Source organism: Epinephelus lanceolatus, chromosome 18 (genome assembly GCF_041903045.1).
Source record: "Epinephelus lanceolatus isolate andai-2023 chromosome 18, ASM4190304v1, whole genome shotgun sequence".
Taxonomy (NCBI): domain Eukaryota; kingdom Metazoa; phylum Chordata; class Actinopteri; order Perciformes; family Serranidae; genus Epinephelus; species Epinephelus lanceolatus.
The window spans coordinates 26,756,553-26,784,421 of record NC_135751.1 but is presented as its reverse complement, the minus strand read 5'-3'; the positions used below and the strand labels follow the sequence as shown (position 1 = coordinate 26,784,421).

At 41.3% G+C, this 27,869-nt stretch overlaps 1 protein-coding gene across 1 annotated transcript in view; it reads left to right on the top strand.

Moving 5' to 3' along the window:
* Nucleotides 1-27,869, top strand: part of fam20ca (FAM20C golgi associated secretory pathway kinase a) — a 58,396-nt gene that overhangs the window by 20,539 nt on the left and 9,988 nt on the right. Inside the window, exon 4 of the mRNA XM_033644276.2 lies at nt 26,699-26,791. Within this exon, the coding sequence (XP_033500167.2) occupies nt 26,699-26,791 (93 nt within the window). The remainder of the gene's footprint in view (nt 1-26,698; nt 26,792-27,869) is intronic.

The window sequence follows — 27,869 nt, the reverse complement described above, 5'->3', positions numbered from 1 at the left end:
TGAGTTACTGGTTCAATTTTCTACCATCATATAACTACCATAATGTGTTGGATTTTAGAATAGTTTACAGTAGCTACAATAGTCTGCGCAGTAAATTCTTGTTGTCACTGTTGCCAGGCAACAAGCAGAGACCCCAGGAAGTCACTGGTCTTGGCAAAGAAATAGTCCAGCACAGTACAAAACCACTTTGACACTTTGGTCTTTGTTCATGTTAAACAAATGAGATATAATATTTTCATTTGTGAACATTAGAGGTGTTAGTTGTTACCTTTAGACAGAGCCAGGCTGTTTCCCTGTTTCCGAGTCTTCATGCTAAGCTAAGCTAACCTATTCTCTCGTGTAACTCTCGTCAAGGAAGCAAGCATATTCCCCAAATGTCAAACTATCCTACCAAGAAACTTCTGGAAAAAGTATATGTATCGGCATGGGTGATTGTTTGTGTATATGTTGAAATGAAGTCAACTCTTTTGTAACTTTGTGATGATGTTCTGAGAACATAGTGGGCCACCAGCTTGGATCAGCTGCACACGCCTTGAGCAATGACGTGGTTCGAAAGTTGTCAGAGCAGGTTTTCTGTAGTCAGTCTCAAACAGACATACAGTGGGCTGAAATGATTGATATTCGATGACTAGATCAAGAAGTCTGTCAATTCTTCAAACCAAAAGTTTTGCTACTGATATCTGAGTCGCAGACTGTTGTATGTGTGTGTTTTTGAGCATTTGGGTCCATGCCTGTGGGCCTGTGGTCAAGACCAGAGCGTGTCTGCTCCTCTGTGTTATGCCACATCCAAGTGACTCACATTCCTCCAATTGTGCATGCTTGTTGTGGTCCCTGTCCCTGTTTTTGTCGCTGCTGTGCGTGGTTATGTTGCTCAGCCATCCTAACGTATCATTATCGTCTAAAATACTGTATGGGGGAATTCCTGAGCGTCCCGCTAGGAATGTCGCTACCGCACTTGTCTGGAATGCTGAAAATTCATTTCCCTCCAGGAGGTGAATTCTAGACATCTCAAACGAGCAGCTCTTTTTACGAGGCGAGGAAAGCGAGCCAAGCCTTGACATTTTGCGGTGATATTTTGTGTACCTTTAGCAGGAGTATCTGCTGAAATTACACAAAGTGTCTCAGGTTGGTTATCTTAAATGAGCACACAGGAACGCTGCATTTATTTGAGGGGAATTATCAAGGGATAATTGTCATCTAAGTGCTTTGGTGAATCCACCATCTGCGATTAAGACCTTGCATTTAAGCAATTTACCCTGACAAGTTAGACAACAACTTGATGTACGACATAAAAATCTTGCTAATGGCCCTGATGTTTTTAATTTCTAGTCTTTCTCAGGAGCTATAATGAGGATAATTGTTTGGTACAAAAAGGGGATCATGGTTCGTCTTTTTTTTTTTCCTTACAGCAGTCTGAAAATGACAGAGCACACATGCTTCATTGTAACTTTGTCACTAAATCAACTGTTGCCCTTAACAATGGGACCACACGCACTGTGCCACCCCTCACAACCGAGCCCAGTCATTAGATAACGACCTTTCCCAGGTAGATCTATCACAGTCCACCTGAATGTCTCTCCAGGCCGAATGAATGAAACAACAGTTCTTCGACAGAGAGGAAGAGGGAGAGCATTGTGGCTCTGTAACTTGGGCCTTTTGTGATAGCATGCACAAAGGTTAATACATCCATTGTGGCCAAGGCCTGGGCTTGTCTAAGCCTGTCCCATGCAAGTTGGCAATTAGGCTGTGTGCGACTCCCTAATGCCCCTGACAGAGGCCAGTGGAAGGGGAGGAGAATGCAATCATTGTCTACCAATTAAACCAGAGGAGGGTTCTGCCTGGCTTTGCCCATTGTCAGGGCAGGATGTAGGAGGGGCTGCAGTGGCCAGGTCTGGTATCACCGGGCCAGGGAGGCAGGAACCTGATCCAGGGGCTTGCCTGGGTCACCTCTCCCTTCCCACCCTCCTTTTTACAGCTCTGGGCAGCAGTGATGCAAACAGAGGAGTCTCTGTGCTTGAGGTGCGGGGAGATTCTCAGTCAGTGCTGCTGCTGCTGGAAAAGGTGGTCACAAAAGGAGTGTATGATGTGACTGAAAAAGCATAGTTTGAAGTCTTGTCTGCATGTGTTACCTACTCTTAATCGTATCTTAATTGCTCACTGTAAGAAGGAACACAGTAGACTTTCATTTCCTGCTCTAAGACATGTGACATTGGTTATTTTTACATTTGGGAAAAGACAACCTCGTCATGTTCTACATCCCTTTAGAGTCATGACACAACAGCATTAGTACATATGGACAGAGACTGTATGTATCCACGGAGAGGAGCAGACTCAAGTAACAGCTGTCCTCCCAGTGGGCCGGTCAACCTGTGGGCAGGTGGTGAGTCTAACAACAGGAGTATTAAAAGATAAAAATATCCTGTTCTCTTTGTTTCTGCATTGTGGACAGCCTGCCCCCTCTCTATGTGTGGTGGGTTCAAATACAGCAGATACAGGATAAGAAATGTGTTCATCTTCCTCCCCGAGCCCACTTTACTTTGGTATCTTGTGCTTTTCATGCAGTGTACTAAGTGCTTGAAAGTTTTTACTAGTCAGAATAGCAAATTTATAATAATATAAAACACTTTCATTCTCAAAAGCTCTGATTTTTTCCTCTCAACGTGGCACTAATACACTGTCATACTATGCTGTGCAAAAGCCATGCAAAATACTTATTATTAGGTAATGTTTTGTTGTTGTTGTTTTTGTATGCGTGTGTTATTTATTGGATTGCATTATATTTGTAAGATGCTCCTGTTATTGTGCCCCTCCCTGTATGTACACAAGGAGGACAAATGCACCAACAACATGATGATGATGATGATGATGCATGGACACGGTCTGCAGTGACATTAAAGGTCATGTTACAGAATGCAGCCGTCACACGATGATGCGTGGACAGTGCCTCATGATCTGCTGTATGACCAGTAATAGTGAAGAATATCTTGTGTCTCGGGTTCTTTCCTTTACACATTTGAGCCAGAGTTTCATTTGCTTCTTAGTGTGAACATCAGTAGAAAACGTGCTGTAATGTAACTTCATGGATACTGAATGTACAGAACTTTGTCAGAAATGTATTCTTGGTTTTACTGTAAAGACATCTCAAGTCCCCTCCTTATTCCTTTCACACACAAATTAACTCCATTTACCCTCAAGTGCACTGGACTCGTTCCATCCCACTTAGCTCTTACACAAGGATAAATGCAACCCTCAGAACTGTTTTTCCAGCGGTTTCACCACTTCCTCCTCCACCGCCATCACCCACTCATGACCACAATGACATCTCTCAGCCACCACTTAGCCCCTGATAGATGGTTTCTATTTAGAAAACGGCATCTGACCGCAAACCACCAAGCACAACAAGACTGTTGACAGGTCTAAATAGAAAAGTTCAGCTGTGGGAGAAGCGAAGCACAAACGCCCATGCTTCGATTTGGGGGCCTCGTCCGCAAAATACTGTTCTGGAAAGACTCTTTTGATTGCTTTCTTTGGTCGAGGTATCAAAGTTTTTGAGTTTTTTGTAGTTAGGCTTCACTCGATGGTGTGCAATCCATTTTGGGACGGTGAGGAAAAGTGGCGTGGAAAATAACTGACGGCTTGCTAAAATTGAGCTGTTCCCTCTCTGAGCTGGATGTAGTGATGGATGAACTGCAGGAGCTTTTAGCGCTGAGCAGAACAGGTTGTTACGACTACCCCAAAGCTTCTCAGGTAATTAATAAACACATTCATTAGGGAGCTAAAAACAAAAGACAGCGCTACTAAATCAAACGGTATTCTGTCATCAGTCATGCACTGCTGGAATATGGCATTTTAACAAGCCTCACATCGCACTAATTAGAGGAAAAGTCTTCTGAGATAATCAAAAATAAATGACAGCCTCTGTGGGTCTGCTGCTGTGTGCAGTCTTTATCTGCTTTTTGTGGTGTGTCCACATTTCAGTCTAAGTAAACACAGATGGGGAAGGGAGTGACTGGCCAGCAGCCACACTGTCCTTCAGGAGAAAAGGAAATCAGAAGGAGGGGGAGTGAAAGAGGTAGAAAGTGATGGAGATGTGGCCTGACTAGTATATAGCAGGGGCACCTTAACACCTTGTTTCCACACTGTTTTGTTTTGTGTCCGTATTTCCATGTAGTATATGGACTAAAATTCTTAGTGTTCAACACAAGGAAGTGCAAACGCCACCACAATGTCAGAAAAGATCATTTTCAGTGTTTCTTGCCCTCCAATCTTGTGGAATATGCACATGAAGCAGCACAGAGACAAAACCAGGACCAATAACACATGGTGACAAATAAGTGGGGAGGTTGGCCTGTCAGGTGTGTAGCCAGTTTTGTGAAATATTTTGTCACAAGACAAATGATTCACTATGAAAGCACTCTGTGTCAGTAGTTTCCAACTGATCAGCCATGGGGTCCAGATTTCCTCTTAGTCAAGAGTTCAAGGTCCACACAGTTTAATATATTCAGTCATACTGGCACTGGGCCATGTTGTTGAGCTAGTTTGCTGTCTCTGTCAAGCAGCTGTCTGATAGTCACTCACTTTACAGAGGAAACAGCACTACAGAAATTTACTGTACTTCAAAATAAAGTGTTTTTTAAAAAAAAAAAAAAAAAAAAAACTTGACATTTTTGCAAGTCACTTCCGGTCCATTCTTTTGGATCACAACCCACCAGTTGGGAACCACTGCTCTGTTACACAACTAGCATGCTATTAGTATTTGCTAGCTAAATATGCCGTTGAACTTTTCACTGAGAAAACATGTATAAATAGGGCTGTATTACATTCATCAATCTTTAAATACTTTTTTATGCTCACTTCCTCTGGCACAGTGTATACTCTCTGAAATCTGCTGCGAAAGTTCGGTTTTTTTTTTCAACATACTTGAGGCAAGTTCTGGACGAAAAAAAGGAAGCAGTTTCACAAACACAGTGGTGATCATGGAGGTTCTAATAGAAAAAACGGCATAGTATAGCTTGCTGTCCAAAATCACCAAAAAACGTCATAGTATAGCTTGTTGTCCAAAATCACCAAAAAACGTCATAGTATAGCATGTCATCCAAAATCATGAAAAAACGTCATAGTATAGCATGTCGTCCAAAATCACCAAAAAACGTCATGGTATAGCATGTGGTCCAAAATCATGAAAAAACATCATTGTATAGCATGTCGTCCAAAATCATATAAAAAGTCATAGTATAGCTTGCTGTCCAAAATCACCAAAAAACGTCATAGTAGCATGTCGTCCAAAATCATGAAAAAACGTCGTATTATAGCATGTCGTCCATAATCATGAAAAAAAGTCATAGTATAGCATGTGGACCAAAATCATGAAAAAACGTCATAGTACAGCATGTCGTCCAAAATCACCAAAAAAACGTCATAGTATAGCATGTGGACCAAAATCATGAAAAAACGTCATATTATAGCATGTCATCCATAATCGTGAAAAAACATCATATTATAGCATGTCGTCCATAATCGTGAAAAAACGTCATAATATAGCATGTCGTCCAAAATCATGAAAAAACGTCATAGTATAGCATGTCGTCCAAGATCATGAAAAAACGTCATAGTATAGCATGTCATCCAAAATCATGGAAGAACATCATAGTATAGCATGTCGTCCAAAATCATGGAAGAACATCATAGTATAGCATGTCGTCCATAATCATGACAAAAAGTCACAGTATAATTTGTGGTCCAAAATCATGAAAAAACGTCATAGTATAGCATGTGGACCAAAATCATGAAAAAACAGCATAGTATAGCATGTCGTCCAAAATCATGAAAAAACGTCATAGTATAGCATGTGAACCAAAATCATGAAAAAACGTCATAGTATAGCATGTCGTCCAAAATCATGAAAAAAAGTCATACTATAGCATGTCGTCCAAAATCATGACAAAAACATCATAGTATAGCATGTTGTCCAAAATCATGAAAAAACGTCATAGTATAGCATGTCGTCCAAAATCATGAAAAAACGTCATAGTATAGCATGTCGTCCAAAATCACCAAAAAACGTCATAGTATGGCATGTCATCCAAAATCATGAAAAAACGTCATAGTATAGCTTGTCATCCAAAATCACCAAAAAACGTCATAGTATGTCATGTCGTCCAAAATCATCAATAAATGTCATAGTATAGCATGTCGTCCAAAATCATGAAAAACATCATTGTATAGCATGTCGTCCAAAATCATGAAAAAACGTCATAGTATAGCATGTCGTCCAAAATCATGAAAAAAAAGGTCATATTATAGCATGTGGACCAAAATCATGACAAAAACATCATAGTATAGCATGTCGCCCAAAATCATGAAAAAACATCATAGTATAGTATGTCGTCCAAAATCGTGAAAAAACGTCATCGTATAGCATGTCGTCCAAAATCGTGAAAAAACGTCATATTATAGCATGTCGTCCATAATCGTGAAAAAATGTCATATTATAGCATGTCGTCCAAAATCATGAAAAAACATCATAGTAAAGTATGTCGTCCAAAATCCCCAAAAAACGTCATAGTTTGGTATTTCATCCAAAATCATGAAAAACGTCATAGTATAGCATGTCGTCCAAAATCACCAAAAAATTTCATAGTATAGTATGTTGTCCAAAATCATCAAAAAACGTCATAGTATACTCTGTCATCCAAAATCAGGATAAACAATCATAGTATAGTATGTCATCCAAAATCATGAGTAAATGTCATAGGATAGAATGTGGTCCAAAATCACCAAAAAACGTCATAGTATAGTATGTCGTCCAAAATCATGAAAAAACGTCATAGTATAGCATGTCGTCCCAAATCATGAAAAAACGTCATAGTATAGCATGTTGTCCAAAATCATGAAAAAACGGCATAGTATGGTATGTCATCCTAAATCATGATAAAACGTCATACTATAGCATGTGGTCAAAAATCATGAAAAAACATCGTAGTATAGCATTAAAACAAGTCATAGTATAGCATGTGGACCAAAATCATGAAAAAATGTCATAGTATGGCATGTCATCCAAAATCATGAAAATACGTCATATGTCGTTCAAAATCATGAAAAAAAAGGTCATAGTATAGTATGTCGTCCAAAATCATGAAAAAAACGTCATAGTATAGTATGTCGTCCAAAATCATGAAAAAAAACCGTCTAGTATAGTATGTCGTTCAAAATCATGTAAAAACGTCATAGTATAGCATGTGGTCAAAAATCATGAAAAAACATCGTAGTATAGCATTAAAACAAGTCACAGTATAGCATGTGGACCAAAATCATGAAAAAATGTCGTAGTATGGCAAGTCATCCAAAATCATGAAAATACGTCATAGTATAGTATGTCGTTCAAAATCATGAAAAAACGTCATAGTACAGTACTAGTGCAGTGCTCATAGTAAGCATGTATTTTGGTAAGGAGGCGTCAGTTGAAAGATGATAGGCTACATGTGTCTGTGATTTATATGGATACAGATTGAGGTGTATATGTTCAATCAGTTGCTGTTTATTAAGTTGTTGTAATGTCTTGTGTTTGGCCTTTAAGCATTGACACTATAGGGAGTTGAACCCCATTTCACTAATGTGAAAGTACCACTACCAGTGTCTTTTTGCTTTGCCATTGGGAAAAGTGTAAACACAAATGGAACATCAGTCACCTGAGTGAACAGATATTGTTTGGTAATGTATGGGAAGGTATTTCCAAAGATGAAATTAATTTAAGTAAAAAGTGAAAAAGGTGAAATTTAGAGGACAACTCAGGCCTATGTTCTAAACTTGTAAGAGTTGTTAAGTACAATGTAATTTCTGCAACCAACACGAAGCTATCGTTAGAGTAGGTGAAGTTAGCGGACAGTTAGGTTCGGATGATTGATGCTAAAAGCTTTAACGCAGGTTCCGATGACTGAAGGTATAATGCTATTCCAGGGTGGGCAACGCTAAGCAGGTTCCGTAATGCATTGGCCAGTGGTAAATGCGAGTTACCTGGCAATGCCACGTATCCATGATCATGATCACTGGAGTGTGCGTGACTGTCCATGAGAATCTTCTTCCTCCTCTTCTGGTGAGAAGAGAGAATGTCATTGCCTGCAAAATCCCGCGAGAGGGCAACAGGAGAGAACAGACACAGACAGAGAAAGACACACACACACAGACAGAGAAACTGTGCTTTTATAAAGAGATATTGTCCAAAATCTTGAGAAAAAACGTCATAGTATAGCACGTCGTCCAAAATCATGAAGAAAAGTCGAGTGTGCGTGAGAATCTTCTTCCTCGTCTTCTGGTGAGAAGAGAGAACATCACGCCCTGTGAAATCCCGCGAGAAGGCGACAGGAGGACACACACACACACACACACACACAAAAACCGTGCTTTTATAAAGAGATATATGTGCGAGAGAGTGAATGTGTGTGTGTGTGCATTTTGCTTATCTGTGGGTCAACATAATAGGATTGTTTTGGATGAGGCACCTCAAGATACCCCCCCCACAGATGGGCAAAGATAATGGACGTCCAAAATGCTTACTCACAATCCAATTAACTTCTCTTGGCTCAAACCATACAGAAATCCTCCATGTCCTAGCTGAGAGTGGTGTGTTGGTGTGTGTATGTGTGCGTGGGTGCGCGTTGGGGCGGTGGGTCTGGAAAATTAATGCTTCCCAGGATTTAACATAATTTGCTCTAATTGGTATTTGCTGTTCAGCAACTACTTAGTGATAATCAAATAAATCTTAATGGCCTGTACCGCAGGCTAGCTTAGAGGATGGACATTTTATAGAGAGCCTCTCAGTAAAGATTCTCAGTTTAAAAAGGGTTGATTTATATGGTTTTGGCAGGTAGTCCAGTCTCCTCTTCCTCAGCACTCATTCTGGCCCGCTCATCTGCCAATTTCCACTCAGGGAATCTGCTTTGAATTTTATCCCTAGAGAAGAACATGATTGCATTTTCACCCCGGTCACAGATTTCTTGTAGCCTTTTATAACCTCAAATATATCTTATGACTAAGAGAAAACATGCAGCCATCCTGGAAACAGAGAGCTGCTCCAGCTTTAAGACCTCGTATGTGTTCAAACTGGAGGCATGGCAGCATCCACCCTTTTATTTACCCGCGGTGTTTCAGATGACGGGCGAATGCGGAGAACAATCAGAGGGAATTCAGACTGAGAGGAGAAAGTGAAGCTGCTTTCTCATATCTTTCCCCAAATCCTCCTCAGTCTGAGTGGAGAGAACTACTTTTCGCCAGCCCTGCAGTTTCTGCAGTTTACTGACACGCTCAGAGTGGGATTTTTTTTTTTTTTTTTTTGCTTTCCCTCCTCTCATCAGCCTCAGCTTACATGTCATGCTGAATACCAGGGCTTGTTACTCAGTCCCTGTGAGATGAAGACTCATGGTAATGCCCATTGATTTTGTGTGCAGGCAGAAACAAAAACTTGCACACACACACACACACATATACAGCGAAAGCTCTTAAAATCCCCATTGATCCCAACAGGCGGAGCGCTATCCAGTTTGTTTTCATTATGGAAGTGATGTCGGCCTTTGTGGACTTTGTTGACGTTTTGTTGCCGCTGTTAGAACAGAAGTGTCAAGGTGGATGCCGCCTTTTGCTTTTTCCCATATTATGTAGTTTGAATCTGGCTGTTCTTCTTTGAAGCCCCCACCCCCAACCAAAATCTACGCCTCCCTGCTTCTCTCACGACTTCTGCGGCTCTGAGGGATAGAGACAACTGGCAGAGGCTTTCTGGAGGAATTTCCTGCTGGAATAGATCGTAGAGAGACTGCGCTCCCCTGTTCATGTTTGTTAGCGCTCTCTGTGACACTTTTGGGTGGTTGGTTGTAATATTTGTGGTAATAGGAACCCACAGCATTCATACATTCCCGGTAAATCTTTACATACCTCATTTTTATGGTTGGGATGTTCAGTTCGGTATAGCTGTCAAATTTTCAAGACTTTTTTGGAGCAGGTGGTTGGCCTTGGAAAAAAACTACTGTTCAAGATCCAACGTGGGTATTTATGTCCAAATATGCCGAGGAAATCTGCAGGAGAGAATCACATCCTGTCAGTGTGCAGCGTCAACACACTCCGCCACATGTTGAAGCTTATTGTTCTAAACATCCCCAAGCTTGCACATTTTGACGTCTAATCGCTGTTGACCCAAGAATACCCTTGATGCTTGCGTATGTTCTGCATAATTCATAGTTCATATTCTGTGCAAAGCCTGTCATGAATTGCACACCCTGTGAAGGATTGCCTCAGACTTGTGCTATTGAAAACAGTTAATCCTCTGTGGATGGATATGTAAATATGACCAAGTGTGGCTCCGCGTTGCTGGAACACTCCTGATTGTTGAGGATAAACCGATGTGTGTTTTTGTTTGTTGTGTGTGACGGTGTGGGAAAGAGACGAACCATGAGCATAAAGACCTGTCCCATCCTTCAAGTGCGTAATCCCCTTAGTGACTCCACATGCATTGCATACATGAAAACAGCGGTATTATTCCGGTGCATGATCATACAGTAAATGCACATAACCCACACTGCTTCAGTCTTTTTTTCTGTGTAGTTCCATCACTCTTTTTCACCTTACGCCACAGTTATTTTACACCTTCTCCATCTCTCTCCCACCCTCCTCTCCTGCTCCATGATTCTACTTGACAAGATGTCAGTGCAGGGACTAATACAAATGTTGCATGGCTTCAGTTTATCAAAGGAGCCCAGGAGCCAGATGAATTTCAGCCCTTTTTCGAAAACTGGCTCCGTCTGCTGAGACGTCTTGCTTTCCTTAATGACACTCCCTTGGGGTCCAACTCCTTAAAACCAGTGCCAATCCTCTTTCCTCACACAAAGTCCAAGTTCTCTGCATTTAGCTTACATTCATCAGGACCCTCAAAACTGAGTGCTGCAGCTGGTCTGATGAAGGTCTGCCAGGCTGGAGGAATGTTACAGTCTGCAACATAAATGTCCCCTCGTTCCAAGTAGGGTTGCAGTGGTGTGAGGTTTTCACAGTTCGATAACCGTCTCAGAAAATGTCACACTTTCTTGGTATCACTGTATAGGATATTACACAATTGTGCTTCTTTTCAGTGTCAGTCACAAAGACTCATAAAGGACTGAAAACAGAAGGGTTTTTGTGGCAGAACAAACACTTAATTAAAACTTGAAACCATTTTTTTAATGGAAGTATGTGTAAAAAGTCTCCCTTTTAAGAATTAATGATATAACAGTGAGATTCTTGTAGATAAGCAAATGTACACGTGTTGGAGCCAAATGCTTGATTTATGTTTTGAAGAATATTTTATTTTTTCTAGTTTGCTATTATTATTTGTCTGATTGGTTATGAGATATGAACATGAAATATTCTGGTTTGAATTATGAGTTGAATTGATAACAATTATGAAATTGTGAATTGTTGCTAATTTTGATTATTCGCTGCTATGCATAATTGATGCCATTTCTCACCTCCGCCTCCTCTTTGTAGACAGGTGACTGCAGCACCTGGGATATATTAGTGTTGGCTATTGGGGCCGGGTGAGCTCTCGGTTTCAGGCACGCATCCATACAGTTTTAGACCGCTGCTAAGTGTTGTTTTTTGTTTTGTTTGAATGGATGGAAAAGAAAGAAATGAACTGATATGATCTGTCTGTCACTCCATGATGCGGTAAGAAACCCCTAAGTTTTTTGGAAATAAACGTTTTGAACCAGAGGAGAGAAGTGTTTTGCATTTCATGGTCACTTTAAAACATTTGACAGCGCTGGAGCGCGTCGGACTTGGATGCATGTAAGCCGAAGAGCCAAGAGCATCTTTATAAGAAAAGATCGCGCTTATAACACGGGATGATTATCGTCAATTTTCATTCCACAATATACCGTGTTTTTGATATACCGTATACAAGTGCTCATTTGATTTCTTCATATCTGAAGCCAAGTTTGAGACAAAATACGTATGAATTGCTCCACTGTTTTCATTTCCATGGTGACCAGTTGACCCGAAAGTACTTTGACCTTAGTAAAGTGTAAGATCCTCAATTTTTTTTTCCTCCTATTGGAAATATTTTCATCCATGTCCCTTTTTTTGTATCACAAAAATAACTGCTTTCAAAAAAAGTACGATCACGGAAATTATAAATCCAGCATACTAAAGATAGAATGAAAAAGATGAGTGGAACATCACCTAAATTAAAGATAAAATGATAAATGGACTGCACTTGTGTAGCACTTTTGTAGTCCTCCGACCACTCAAAGATCTTTAACACTACATGTCGCATTCACCCTAGTCTCTCTATGTAGAGTCTGTAGGCAAACCCCGGAGATCTTGCCTCTGAAAGAAGAGCAGAAGAGCCCTGGTTTCCGGTTGTAGGCTGTTTGTAGTCCGCATGATATTGACCAATCACATTTGAGCCAGCTGCAGTTGTTGCCAGGTTAAACGGTCCGTGCGGTTAACTAACGAGGCACAACATAATTGGCGTCACTGCAAACTCTGAATCCATCGCAAAGGTTCAGCATATTTACTTATATTAACAGAAGTTGGAAAGCTGTATCACCATCTGCCGGAAGTCAGACGCCGAATACAGCCGATGGGTTCCGAGAATGCATTCACCCATACATGCACACATTCACACATTTGTGGCCGAGGCTACTGTACAAGGTGCCACCTGCTACTCACTAACCATTCACTCGCACTCACACAACGATGGAACCACCATTGGGAGCAATTTGGGGTTCAGTATCTTGCCCAGGGATACAGCTGCTGATCTTCCGATTAGTCGATGACCCGCTCTCTCTCTGAGCCACAGCCGCCCCTTAACAATTCCAGTATGTTTCCATGGCCTAAGAATGTTCAATCAATATTTGTGAACATGAGCTACTCTCTCTGTCGAAGCCAGCAACCGGAGAAGTAAGTCTCAAACTTGTAGTGTCATAGGGTACATAGTCTGGAGCTGCTCCGTAGACAATGAATGGGAGCCTGATTTTGTGAACCCACAGAATGTTTGTTTGCTTTTTCATCCCAAAATGAGCTTTGTTTTCTTGTAGTGTTCTCAGTTCTGAAACAGAAAGTGTACCCATACACTCAGAACATTCCCCTGGGTGCTCTCAGTGTCATCTATAACATCCTTCCCAATTCATCATCTCTGGAGCAGCCTCAGACTGTGTACCCTATGACATCACAAATTTGAGTTTTAGCACTTGTTTTTGCATCTGGTAGAGAGTTGTTCATGTTTACTAATATTTTTGGGCTGTCTTAAACCATAGGAATAACATGTATGAATTATGTATGAGTTCCTCCTCTTAAATTCTCCAGACTCCAGCAAAATCTAGCATATTGCTGCTTTCTACTGCTGTGAAAGCTGTTTTATAATTGGTATAAAACTAATTAGTGTGAATGTATAAAAAATACCTGTAATGTAGAAGTGTAAAATAATTATGATACAAAATGATACATGCCTTTTTTTAAAAAAGAAAAATTGTCAATTTTCATAATTACACTGACTAAAATAATCTTTCCTTTTCTCCATCTGTTGCTGCGGGAAAAAAATTGCTCTGATACTAAGCTGTTGTAATGTCACAAAACTGTAGTGAGGTCTTTTTTCTGATTATTCTAAGTGAATGAAATGCAATTGAAAAGCGGTTGAGTCATCAAACATTTAGCCTATTGATATCAGAAAGCTGCCATTTACTCGCACTTCTTACTGAAAGCCACCACTGAATACGCTTGTCGAGTAACAAGCACAACACTTATTTTGACATGGAAAAGCACTAATGCATTCACTAAAATGCCGCTTTGTGAGAATGAAAAAATACGAAGCGATACTAATAAGATTTCCATTTTTTTGTCATACATATTGCAAGTGTGCTCTCAACTCAGGGAATCCGTTAAGATGATTGTAGGGAAGGGATTTCAGAAGCCCAGATATAATTCTGCAGTTTTGCATCAGGTCTTTACAGTGATTTCAGCCTTTAAACACTGAGCTCTATGGAGCAATATGCCCAGGGGAACACGTCTGAATATGTCTCACCAGTCAATTAAGGCCAGCGAAGAAAAGAAGGAAAATATTCACAGTCATTTCAGAAATAGTTCTCAGATTAATGTAGAGCAGACACTGAGGCAAAGGAAGTGATATTCAGCCTATGTAGCTGCGACATTCACACACAATACATGTTGACCAGGCATTAACACTGACATGTCATGTCTTAAAACATGTCTGAAGAGGATCTTTAAATGAGGTGTGTGCTCTAGACTGAAACAAGCCCAATTGCTTAGCTTATTTATTCAAACACTGAGGAAGAATTTAATATTATATAACATATATATATATATATGTATATATATATATATATATATATATATATGTATGTGTGTGTACTGCCATTAAAGGAAGAACTGCCAGTCATCTATTGGAAATAACACTTCTGCTGAACCCTTCTATGGAAGCCCATTGCCGCCAGTGAGATCCTGTAAGTCGTTATGAGAAACCTCCTCGAAAACATCACTTAGTCTCAAAATAATGACTTAGTGTCTCAAAACGATGACTTAGTATGTAAAAAATAATGTCTAAGTGTCTCAAAATAATGTCTAAGTGTCTCAAAATAATGACTTAATGTTTCAAAATAATGACTTAGTATCTCAAAATAATGACTTAATGTTTCAAAATAATGACTTAATGTTTCAAAATAATGACTTAGTATCTCAAAAATAATGACTTAATGTCTCAAAATAATGACTTGGTGTCTCAAAATAATTACTTAGTATGTAAAAAAAATGTCTAAGTGTCTCAAAATAATGACTTAGTGTCTCAAAATTATGACTTAGTGTCTTAAAATAATGACAGTGTCTCAAAATAATGTCTAAGTGCCTCAAAATAATGACTTAGTATCTCAAAATATTGACTTAGTGTCTCAAAATAATGAGAAACGTTAGCAAAATAATGACTTAGTATCTCAAAATAATGACTTAGTGTCTCAAAATAATGAGAAACGTTAGCAAAATAATGACTTAATGTCTCAAAATAATGACTTAGTCTCAAAATATTGACTTAGTGTCTCAAAATAATGAGAAACGTTAGCAAAATAATGACTTAGTATCTCAAAATAATGACTTAGTGTCTCAAAATAATGAGAAACGTTAGCAAAATAATAACTTAGTGTCTCAAAATAATGACTTAGTCTCAAAATATTGACTTAGTGTCTCAAAATAATGAGAAACGTTAGCAAAATAATGACTTAGTATCTCAAAATAATAACTTAGTCTCAAAATATTTGACAAAGTTTCCCAAAGACTGTGCAAGTCATTATAACGCATTACTCTCACAGTAATTTATCTCAATAACAATAACGTACATATCTTAAAATAATTACTTAGTATATAGAAATACTGAGAAACTCTCTCAAAATAATGACTTACCTATCTCCAAATAATGAGAAGCTTTCTCAAAATGACTTACCTACCTCCAAATAATGACTTATTTATTTCAAAATACTGACTCAGTATCGTTTGTCATTATTTTGAAATATTCAATCATTACGTAGAGACAGTTTCTCATTATTGCGAGAGACTAAGTCATTACTTTGAGATACTAAGGCATTATTTTGAGAGTAACCCATCATAATGACTTGCAGGGTCTCTTTTTACGTCACACTGGTAGAAATGGGCCTCCATACTTTCCAGACTAAAACAAGCAGAGAGAAACAGTGGGCAGGGATTGCGATAAAACTCATGTTCTATTTATGAAGTGCTGCACTGTTGATGCGTCTTTTATTGCGCACTAATCCCCCTCCCTCTGGGCATTAAAGGGTTTTCAATCAATGACAATCATATTTTGATCGGAGCTTTTAATGGTCATATTTTCATTTTCAAGTTGAGCTCCTGTTTTAGTCCCTAATCCCCAGCCTGTCAGTAGTCATATAGCATGTTTGTGTGTTATATTCCCAGCACCCTGTGTAGCCTGTATACACAGAGGGAAGTTAGAGAGCAGCAGGGCTTTGCACACACATAAGCCATGGCCTGATCCCTGACACATACAGGCAGGGACTTTCAGCCATCTGGCCAGATGAGACAGTTGGATAGGCACATGCTCTATCTTTGACTCTCCATTCTGACTCAACATGACTACACACATGCATGCACGCACGCACACACACACACACACACACACACACACACACACAATTTACACTTACTCTGAGGGTTTGTCATTTATCTCAAGGGTTGCTGTAGAGAACTCTGGTGGTCACAGATAGTGACCTAGCCCACAGCTATGCAACTTCCCTCAAAGTCATACATTTAGAATCTAAATTCAGGGCCTGAGCGTCTGCCTGCGGGTTTTATTATGGACAGAAGGTCAGACAGCGAAGAGAGAGTGAAGGCACTGGAGATAATTGGGAGAGGAGGAATGAGTGAGATTAAAGTGAATGAGATAATTGGAAGATAGAGAACAGAACACACTGTATGACTTTTTAAGAGAAAGTCAGGCTGCAGGAGCTTTCTTTGTAATTTGTAAAGTGGCTTTGTCACATAGTGTTACTACACTTTTATACACAAGTAAGGCTTTACTTTTTAATGTGTCCTTACATACAGTAAAACTTTCAGCTACATTTATCTAAGAAATATACAGGCAGTGTTTGCAACACCATGTTTCACTGCAGGTGGATTAAATGTTATCATTTCCGTTTCGTGTTCTACGTTATCTAGGTCCTCTGTTCAAGTCCTCTTTCTCTTCTTTTTTTTCTTTAAAGGTGTACTCTGCAGGAATTGGCATCTGCGATTTGTAAACAGAATCACCAGCAATAGTGAAAGCCAACCAGCTTTGCCTGCTTGTCGTTTGGCCTCACTATATTTGCATTTTTTCAGTCACTTTTGCTTCTTCTTGGATTCATGCTGCTGACCGTCTGGCATCTGGTCACTACTTTTTCCTGAAGTCCCAACCTCACCTACACAGTGTACCCAGGAACGTCCCACACGTAGAAAAATAAGAATGAGAAAAAATAAGAACATACAGGCAGAGGGCAGAAAAAGATTCACCACCACACACTTCTAGTGGGTCATAAGTGACGATAGAGAGGGATTACTTTGAGTCCTTAGATTGCTTTTTGTGAAAATCCTGCATAGTATACCTTTAAAGACTCCGTCGTGGTGAAGAGGGAGCTGCGCCAGAAGGCAAAGCTCTCGATTTACTGGTCCATCTACGTCCCAACCCTCACTTATGGTCATGAGCTCTGGGTAGTCGCCGGAGGGATGAGATCGCGGACACAAGCAGTTGAAATGAGTTTCCTCGGTGGGGTGGCTGGGCTCAGCCTTAGAGATAGGGTGAGGAGCTCGGACCTCCGGAGGGAGCTCGGAGTAAAGCCGCTGCTCCTTCGTGTCTAAAGGGGTCAGTTGAGGTGGTTTGGGCATCTGATCAGGATTCCTCCTGGGCGCCTCCCGTTAGAGGTGTCCTAGGCACGTCCCACTGGTAGGAGGCCTCGGGGCAGACCCAGAACACGCTGAAGGGATTACATATTTCACCTGGCCTGGGAACACCTTGGGGTCGCCCAGGAGGAGCTGGAAAGTGCTGCTGGGGAGAGGGACGTCTGTAATACTTTGCTCAGCCTGCTGCCCCCGCGACCCGGCCCTGGATAAGCATTTGAAAATAAATAAATGGATGGATGGATGTATACTGTGCAGTTGCTAAAAGTTAATCCACACCCTACAGTCAATTCTCAGTAGCCACCTACGAAGGCCAAATCCCTGCCATCACTTCATGTATGGAGCCTCATAACGGTTTTAATGGCTGATATCTTTAATGCACATCATTAATGAAACTGCATGACTCCCCTGGGTACCTTACTCCAATAAAAGATCAATCAATAGATATTAGCACCTCTACGCTTACACATGCTGAATACTTCATGCAGCAGAAAGGTGATAATCTCACTCAGTCTTCATATCAATTCCACACGCTCTCCCAGCTCATGAGTATCTAATAACTTTGAAATTGAAGCACTGACTTAGGCCGTCATCCATCTTCTTTAAGTCAAGTCTTCGTCCCAGTATTCTTATGATAATATTGCCCATACTGCTTCCCACACATGCGGATAACTTGCCTTCCCCTTCTGGCGGCGCCTCGCCCTGTGTGTTGAAAATAGCTGCGGCTAGAAGACAACTTGTGTAACATTGATTTGAAATTCAATCTAGACAGCTACCTTGGGGCCCGGGGCCGATTCTTAGATCCTTTTCCGATACCAATGCTGGAGGAAGTGAAAAAGCGTGGAGGAAAAATAAAGAGGAATCAGCCAAACAGAGTCAGGAATACCCACAAAATGTACATATATATATATATATATATATACACACTCACAGTATTCAGCTGTTTGCAGATATAAACACATGACGTACTCACGCAGCCTTGGAAGTCTTTGTCTGTGCTCTCTTTGAGACTTCTGCATGTATTGCTGCTGACAGACAAGCACCCTCTGACACAAATCACCAGGCTGAAGAGGTTTTATCTCCCAATCTTTCATCCGGTCCTCCATCCTTCTACCTGTCTGTCACCTTGAGAGGTGTTGTGAGTACTCTATGAGGTGCCATTTACCCAAGAGTATCCTGAATACATCGCAGTAATTACTTTCTTTGCACATGCATAAAAGACTCTAAGCGGGCTATTCCACAAGAGAAAAGGCATGCCGTAGTGCAACTCCTTTGATATCACAGTGTCAAGAGGGAGGGAAAATGATACTTTGGTGAATTTTGTTTTGTAAACATAAGTGGCACGGAAAATTGGTTAGGGAAGAGAGAGGGAATGACAGAGTCCATTGACATGGGTAGAGAGAGGGAGTAAGTGGAAGAAAAAAAGGAGAGGAGAGAAGCTGCTGGATGCTTGATAATTGGTGTTAAGTAGGGTCAGGCTGGCGAGAGGGAATTTCATTTGGCTGCACGGTGACCAAGCAGAATTGGTAAATCAAAGCAGGTTAGACAAAACTAAGCAGGGTTTAATATTATTGAATCTCCTCTTATCCTTCTCTCTCCTCCTTTATGGGAAACTTATTAGTTATTCCCTTCTTGTAGACTTTTTAATGGTGTACTCTGACCACTTGATCTTGTTTAGAGGATGAAATAACTTAGAAGAAGTTAAGCCCCAAGAACACATTTGTGCATACTTTGCTACTCATTGTCTTGAGGTTACATCCATGTAGTTGACTAGATGAGAGCATAAGCATAATATTATGCATCATGTTGTGTTTGTGGGGAAAGCAAAGCAAAAAAGGAAAGCAAAAGGACAAAAATTGACATATTCTAAACTTCAAAAATGTTGCCTGATATCAGACTGAATTGACATCCTGCTACGTCAGTCTGACATTGCGTCCACCCAAATCATTTCTTGTAGGCGAGGGAGATTTGGTTTTCCCTAACCAATCACGAGAGACCACCGTATCTCCTTAAAACTGTCTTCATTTTTAGTTCCACACTGATGCCTAGGTATGCCAATATACTTATTTTGCTGGGGAGCAAAGTAGAAACAAACTGATGTTGGTCAGTATTGTGAAGACATGTCGATTTAGAACAGCCTCGATAGCAGCATCTTTCTTGTACTAACTGCAGTTCTTTAAGTGGCCACTTGAGGCCGGCTCCATAACCCAGTGAGTCCCCATAGACCCCCATGTTTGCAGCCTGGTACAAAACTGGTTTCTGTCTCTATAGATAATTTTAACATTCATGAAAACTGTACAGGGGGTGATTTTTTTTAAAAACTCACCCAGTGATATTTAATCAAAGTCTTAAAGTTATGCGTATTTGGCTGTCTACCAATAGTGTTTGCAGTTTCTCTGTAAGATCCCTCCCTTGCTCCTCCACAGGGCCAACCTCTTGCCCAAATATGGTCACTTCTCGCTCCAAAAAACCAAGATGGCCACGACTCATATGGCGAACTTGAGACTTCAAAACTGGGGTCCACAAATCAATGGGGTGACGTCACAGAAGCTACGTCCATTTTTTCTACAGTCTATGGTTTCACTGCTTGACAGTGCTTAACGACATATTGGGTGCGGTTACGTGATTGTTCTGATTGGATAGGGGGCGGGGCGAATGTTACGTGTTTACGTTTACCGGAAGAAAACACTGTAGTCCTCGCTCCGGATAACAAGATGCTTGACGACGCCGTTCTTAGTGCCTTTTCGGGCTTGTTTTGCTTTTATTCTTGACGCAGCAGTACGACAACAACCTTGGTTTGGCTAATGCTTCATCTGTTGAGGAGGAGAAGGGAGGTAGAAGACTGTGCTTTGGCGAATGGAAACCGGTTAGTGCAACGAGTCCGACTGCTCTATCTCAGCCCGTTGCTATGCACGCTATATACGTCATCATGCCAGAAGGGCAAGGAAACGCGCATGCGCAGAAAGACCGGAATGAACTTAAAGAGGAATGAGTGTATACAAGTGCGAGAAATTCTTTCATTCGGAATTAGAAACGGAATATTCCAGCCCCTTACATTGGATTGAATTTTCAATCGCATTGGCCATTTTCTGAATTAGGTGTTTACAAGATCACTTTTAATAGGAATGAACTTTCATTCCGAATGAAAAGGGAATTAAACTGTCTATGTAAACTCACTCATTGACAACAGCATCAGTCCCGCCCATGGTGCTGATTGGCAAATTGTTAGTATAAATGAGCCTTAAGCTAATATCACAAAACACTTAGCAAACATTTGCTAATATCCATATCCATTTGTTACGGAGCAACATTATCAATTACATGGAGTCATGTTTCTGGTCACCTGATGAACGATGGTCAAGTATTCACTCTCTTTGTCTTCCTTTGTTGCTCTCCAACTCCTGATGGAAATATTTGGCTCTCAAACTGTCAAATGCTTCACTTTGTTCACCAGTTAGTTTCTTACTGTGTCTGCACTGTTTGGTCTCAGGCAGTTAGTGTGCAGTGGATTTCTTGAGGGTTTTTTTTTTTTTTTAACCCCAAATTTTTTTTGCGGAACACAGCTGTGAGAATTACCAGAACAGTAAAGTTGTGGGCTGGACAGCTGAACAATGAGCTGAACTCGCTATGAAGCTCTATAATGCCAGGGCTGCAGATTCATAATTCTCTGTAGGTTCATCACCACGAGCGTCATTTGATATATTGTTATTAAATACATATAACGTTTATAGCCGCTTTAAAATGCAACAAAATTTTGTAACTACACAGAGAAAAAGCTCTTACATGATGGAGTCATGGATAGTTTACATTTTATGTTCAAAATCTTTTCATTTGTGTGTGTGTGTGCATGAACAAGTGCTGCAGTTGCTTTCACCCAGATCTCACAGCAAAACTCTCCCCATGTCTTCTTAGCCACCCACACAAACACACACACACACACACACAGAACAGAGGGCCAGACAGAGACAAAGACGCCTGTCAGTGGGGGGCTAAAATCTGCTGTGGATTACCAATAGATGACAGATCTCCTGTGCACCCTGCCTGTATCTCTGTCTGTTCTCTCTCTGGCTCCTTCTTTGTGTTGGATCAGTAACAAGATGCCATTACAGCAGTGGGTCAGTGGGTGTATGTACTGTGTGATTTGTTTACACACTGCATTCTGTCCCGATATTTAGTCAGCATGAACATTTAATTCCAAAAGGTGACGTGGAAAGTGGTTAGTGCGTTGATTTTGTCTCACTGGGTTTGTCTCTGCTGCCCCCTCTCTGTCACCAACATGTATCATCGGTTTGGCTGTGTGATAGTGTGTGTGTTTGTGTGTGCGTGAGAGAGAGAGAGAGAGAGAGAGAGAGAGAGAGAGAGAGAGAGAGAGAGAGAGAGAGAGAGAGACACACACACACACACACACAGAAAGAAAAGAGGAGTGTGTATGCAGAGTCTGGGCCACAGCTGTTGTTGCTGTTCTCCCATCCCTCTAATATAACCCTCCACTGTGCAGGTCTAAGCTCATGAAAGAACATTAAAACTGCAGAGTCAGCGCAAACTGAGTCCACACAGGCAAGCAGTTCAGCTTCATCACTTCACACACACACACACACACACACACACACACACACACACACACACACACACACACACACACACACACTCCTGAAGATTCCGCTGAACCGCGTGCAGCATATTTGCAGTAGCCTAATCACACTCTACTCCAGATAAAAAGCCTTTTATTATCAAGGACACTCAGTCATAAAGGGGCTGTGTGTTTAACTGTGAGGGGAAATTATTTATTTGGGTTATTTCTTCATAGTGTGTGTTCTTGTGTGCCTGGCTTTTCACATCACAAACAAAGCTACTGCCTCACATTCAAAAATCTAAGCTTCCCCCCTAACAGGAAATTGCATTTACATCTCGGTGACCATGGCAACCAAAGCCTGTAATACCTGTCAGTCAGGTTTACGTTACACAGTCTCCAAAGAGGAAAGTGAAATCAGGGAAGAGGTGGAAAAAAAATCATCTATGGTGGACTAGCTTGTAAGGAAAGACCGCTGTGGCAGATCAGAAACTGAGACAGATACAGACTCAGTGATCACAGCCTGGCTGTAGAGACTGGCAGACACAGGAAGACCAGGCTGCCTGTTGAAGATGGGCTGTGTCAGCTCTGTCCTCAGAGACAGGTGGAGACAGGGCAACATTTCCTGCTACAATACAGCACATACAAAGACATCAAAATAAAGTTCTTTACAAAAATTAAATGCAAACTCCTACTGTCTCAAGCGAGGGAGTTCAAGTATCTCGAGGTCTTGTTCACGAGTGAGGGTAGAACAGAGTGTGAGATGGATTGGCGGTTTGGTGTGACTTCAGCAGTGACTGTCGTGGTGAAGAGGGAGCTGAGCCTGGAGGCGAAGCTTTCGATTTACTGGTCCACCTACGTCCCAACCCTCACCTATGGTCATGAGCTCTGGGTAATGACCGAAAGAATGAGATCACGGATACAAGCAGCTGAAATGAGTTTCAGCCTTAGAGATAGGGTAAGGGACTCATACATCCAGAGGGAGGTCGGAGTAGAGTCGCTGCTCCTTCGCGTCGAAAGGGGTCAGTTGAGGTGGTTCGGGCATCTGATCAGGATGCCTCCTGCGCGCCTCCCGTTAGAGGTGTCCTAGTGTGTTTTGGGCATGTCCCACTGGTACGAGGCCCCAGGGCAGATCCAGAACACGCTGGAGGGATTACATATCTCATCTGGCCTGGGAACACCTTGGGGTCCCCCAGGAGGAGCTGGAAAGCGTTGCTGGGGAGAGGGACGTCTGGGGTGCTTTGCTTGGCCTGCTGCCCCTGTGAACCAGCCCTGGATAAGCGAATGAAAATGGATGGATGGATTGTCTTAAATTGTAATTGTGTTTTGGCAACACATAAGAAATGTCATGCCAGTAAAGCTTATTGAATCGAATTGAATTGGCATCATTATAGCAACTGATTGAAGTTTTTCTCTGAGATTCTCAAGAGAGAAACAACCTTCAACTTTAGTCTCTTTCTTTCTTTCTTTCTTTCTTTCTGTCTTACTGGCTGTCAATGTAGAGTAACTTCTTAAAGCACAAGCTGTTTTATGAAGAAAAAGCCTCCATTTCACATCTCAGTGTTGGAACTTTGCTTCTTTTTCTGCCACCGAGTCTTTTTAGCAACACTGATTATCTACACATGATAAGGTGCCTCGATAAAAGGCCTGTTTGAGTGATAACAAGGTGCGTCACAGGCGCATTGAGTGCTCCGGCTCATAAGGTCACCTTTTAAAACTGAGGGCCCTCGCTACCTTTTATTCCACCCTCTCTTCATCTACACAGTATCTCTCCCCTGGCTTGCACCCTGAAAATAAAAACACCATTAGTCCCCTCCTCGCTCTGAGTGAGAAGAGAAGGGCTCACAATAGTAGCAATTGATTTATGGGTAAATGGCTGCTTCCTTGACATGTAAAAGAATAGGAGGACAGTTTCTGTAGTCAGGGAAAATTGGGAAGGAAGGAGAGAAGGCGGAGGGAAAATAATGCACCCTGAAGTCCAATCCATACTAATGGAGTGGAGGAGGGGAGGAAGGATAACGCAGTTAAGTGGCAGCATGTATGATACATGTGTGTGTGAGCTTTAGCTGACTGTGCACAAGCAGAGCAGGTTAATGTCAGGTGTGTGAGAAAGAGAAAGCAAGTGTGCGAATGTGGGGAGATAATATCCTGCTGGCAGATAAGGCAACAGACAGACGGACACAGGGAGAGACAGACAGACACAAAGAGGCTTCTAGCAGTTCCTGACTCAGATCCATGGCTTGATTGGCAGGGATTCACATCTCCTGGATGTTTGTCTGTCTGTGTGTGTGTGTGTGTGTGTTGGTGTGTTTGCTGGGAGGAATTGCAGGATGTGAGCAAGAATCTCATCCAGCTTCCCTTCAGCAGCCTTGTCCACGCAGGCTTTGGTCTCATGCGTCAGCTTCTGTCCTAGAAAGGGATGCAGACACTGAGATGAGTTTCACCCCGCAGGAGATGAAAATCTGATGAAAGCTGAGGAGAGCGGTGTGGAGAGGAGCAGAGATGTCTCGACTCAAAAGATGGCGTGCTAAAAATTTAAGCGCTTGGTCATTATAGAGATATTATTTTGGAATACCTTACTGATGTCTCTGTTACGATGTTATTTATAACATCATCCCACACACACAATATGCACCCACAGAATTCTGACCACACTTGTGTAGATTTTCATGTTCTCTTAAATGAATATGGTCTATCATACTACAAGCAAAAAAGCATTCTGCTAAATTCTGATGATTTTCATTTTGGATCGCCACTGCAGATTCGGTTTGGGTCTGCTGATGAGTCAGTACTCCTGAGATGGCCATAGAATTAGAATGATGCTGTGTCCACACATGAGCGACGCAGCAACAGGCAATGAGTCATTTTCAATGGCATGAAGCCACAAACTGACGCCCGGCGCCGACCCTGTGGACAGGCTTCACGTGCTTCAAATAAAAGTTGATCTAGCCTCAACTTTTTTCAGCGCTCTAATGACACAATAAAACATCAACCAATCACATGGTTTTTGTTTCTAGCTGTGGTACTGTGTTAATAAGCTTTTGTTAGCTGATGCTATGCTAGCTTTGTGTGCATTGCGGTGCACATGGGGATGCAATCAGGCAGCAAAATAAGATGTTAAATTGGGGCTCAGACATTGATCAAAAGCAAAGATATTTTTCTGACCAAATACAAACTTTAGATAATGATCAGTGGCGGTGCTTTTTGGCAGACACACAGATGCCCATCACGATTTAGCTACATAATGAGCATTGGAGCAACACTTCAGCAGAGACTCAGCGATAATGTAGCTGGTCACACCGTTGCATTATTGATCATAGTGTGAACACAGCATGAGAGTAGAACCGACATTACTTTTTGCTGTTGTCATTTGACTAGCAAAAGAAGATGGTGATTGTTGTTCGAGGTGGGGCTGTAAAGTGTGTCACCCTCACTAGTTTGAGAATGCCGTTTTAGCATATCCTGACACCTACAACCGTACACTAGGGCTGCAACTACCGATTTTTTTTCATTGTCGACTAATCTGTCGATTATTTCTCCGATTAGTCGACTAATCATTTTTATCAAAAAATGTGTTAAAATGTTGAAAAATGTCGGTCTGTCTCTCCCAAACCCCAAAACTATGTCATCTAATGTCTTGTTTCGTACTCACGCCAAAGTGTTTTAGTTCACCATCATGGGAGTGTGTAAAGCTGCCAATATCTGAACGTAAGAAGCTGCAATAAGAGAATTTCGGGGTACTGTTATAGTACTTTTCTATGAAAAATGACTCAAACGGATTAGTCGACTACTAAAATAGTCACCGATTATTTTAATAGTCGATTAGTCATCAATTAGTCAACTAATCGTTGCAGCCCTACCGTTCACCAATCCAAGTTTCTCTCTTTCACCAAACTAAGACTAATGTTATCTTAACTGCCTTGTTAACGCATCATAAAACACACCTTATTCAACAACTAAAATTCACCAAAACCATCTTTGTTAGTCTTGTTAGTCATCTAATTATTTTGTCCACTGTTCCAACAATCACCAGCTCTGGTTTGGTCAAAATAAATCTGTAATTCATTGAGATAGATGTGAAAATATATTCTGTTCTGCACACTGTTTGTCCCCACAGTCTCTCTAATTCTCTCAGTTATCACTCGTTTTACAGACGCAGCTAAACTTTCAGTTTATATGTTTCAAAAACATACAAACGGCAACAAAAGAAACAAGGACATGACAGTTAAGGTGATATTTTTAAAAGTAACGGAGTGCTTATTTGAACATTACTGCTCCACTGCTCATTTGGTCATTACTGCAGACCCTCACCTCACTGAATTTGCACTTGCCGCATGTCGGTTTGTTTTTTCTGAAGTATGTATGGACGTTTGCTATGAAAATCGCTTTAAAAATGGCCCCCGCTCTGACCATTCCGCTACACTGATTTAAATGTGAATATTCATTCTACTCTTATTCATTTCTAGGGGAATGGCAAAAGCACAGAGCTCAATTTTAAGAGATCTAATTCAATTTAGGGTGGATAATACATATAGAAATACAGGGGCTATTCTTCATTCTTATCTTGTTTCCTCTTCTTGCTATTATCTAACTATATTTAACAACAGCAATTAAATCACATTAAAAAGAAACGTATGGCATTGATTTGAATATGATCCTGCTGATGCTGTGTTTAATATATTCCTAAACGCTATCTTTCAGGCAGACCCGGGACCAGGAAACCCCTCCAGACTTCTTCTACTTCTCCGACTTTGAGAGGCACAACGCTGAGATTGCTGCTTTTCACTTAGACAGGTGAGTTATATCATCCTTATCCCCCTGGAAAAAAACCTTGTTGTGCTGAGATGTCTTTGTGTCTAATCTGTTTCCTGTCCGAGTGCGTTTTAAAATCATCGACATGTCCGTTCATGCAGACAACACTTTAACCCATTTATAAAGCGGAGATGAGCCTTATTGGACTTAAGCTGTGAAAATTTGAATGGGATTTAGTACATGAGGGATTAGATAACACTCAGAGCGCCGGGATCATCTCCTTTTCTTGCTGCTGAGTATATTGATTTCAACATGATCCTTTTACTCTACAGACTTCAGCTGACAAGGTAAAAAAAACTTCTCAACACAGAGGAACACTAAGAAGAGTCAAACATGGTAGTTTGGGATTCTGCGGGAGGATGATTAATGGCACGCAGGTCATCTTAAGGTCTGCTGAGGGCGTGGTAATTACTTCACACATGCTCACAAACACACACACTCTTGCTCTTTGTTAGATGAGGTCAGCGACATGTGTTTGCGTGGGCAGGAAGATGGAGCCGAGCAGGAAATCACAGGCACGCCATTACCACTGGGACATGGTTTGAGAGTGGAGGCGGGGGGTGCCTCCGGTGCCCCTAAAGAGCAGTTTGTTTTTGGATTGCGTGCACCATGCGGGGCTGCCTATGAATTATAGACCAGTTTCCTGACCACAGCAGCCTCTGGATACCAGTCTGAGCTATTGCTAGTTTACAGCTTCATACTGAAGTAGGAATGCAGAGTAGGAGGCTAAAACTTTCTTTAATTTGATTTCTAATTCGAGACGGTTCTGATGAAATACACCAAAATATCCGTAAGATTTAAGGGGAAAAGGCAGCATCACCTCTTTCCAGTAATTACTTCTATATCTCAAGGGCTTTTTTATAGTCTCTATTCTTTGCCATATTACCATCTGTTGTGAACTCCCTTTGACTCAAGGGTGTGTTACAGGCAGAGTGCGCACAAATAGAAGCTCGAGTGCACTCTCGCGGGCACACACATATGCACACGCACACACACAGGTGCTCCTTTGTCACCAGGGTCGGACGTGACGGTGCAGTTTGCGGCTCCTGAATGCCGTCCT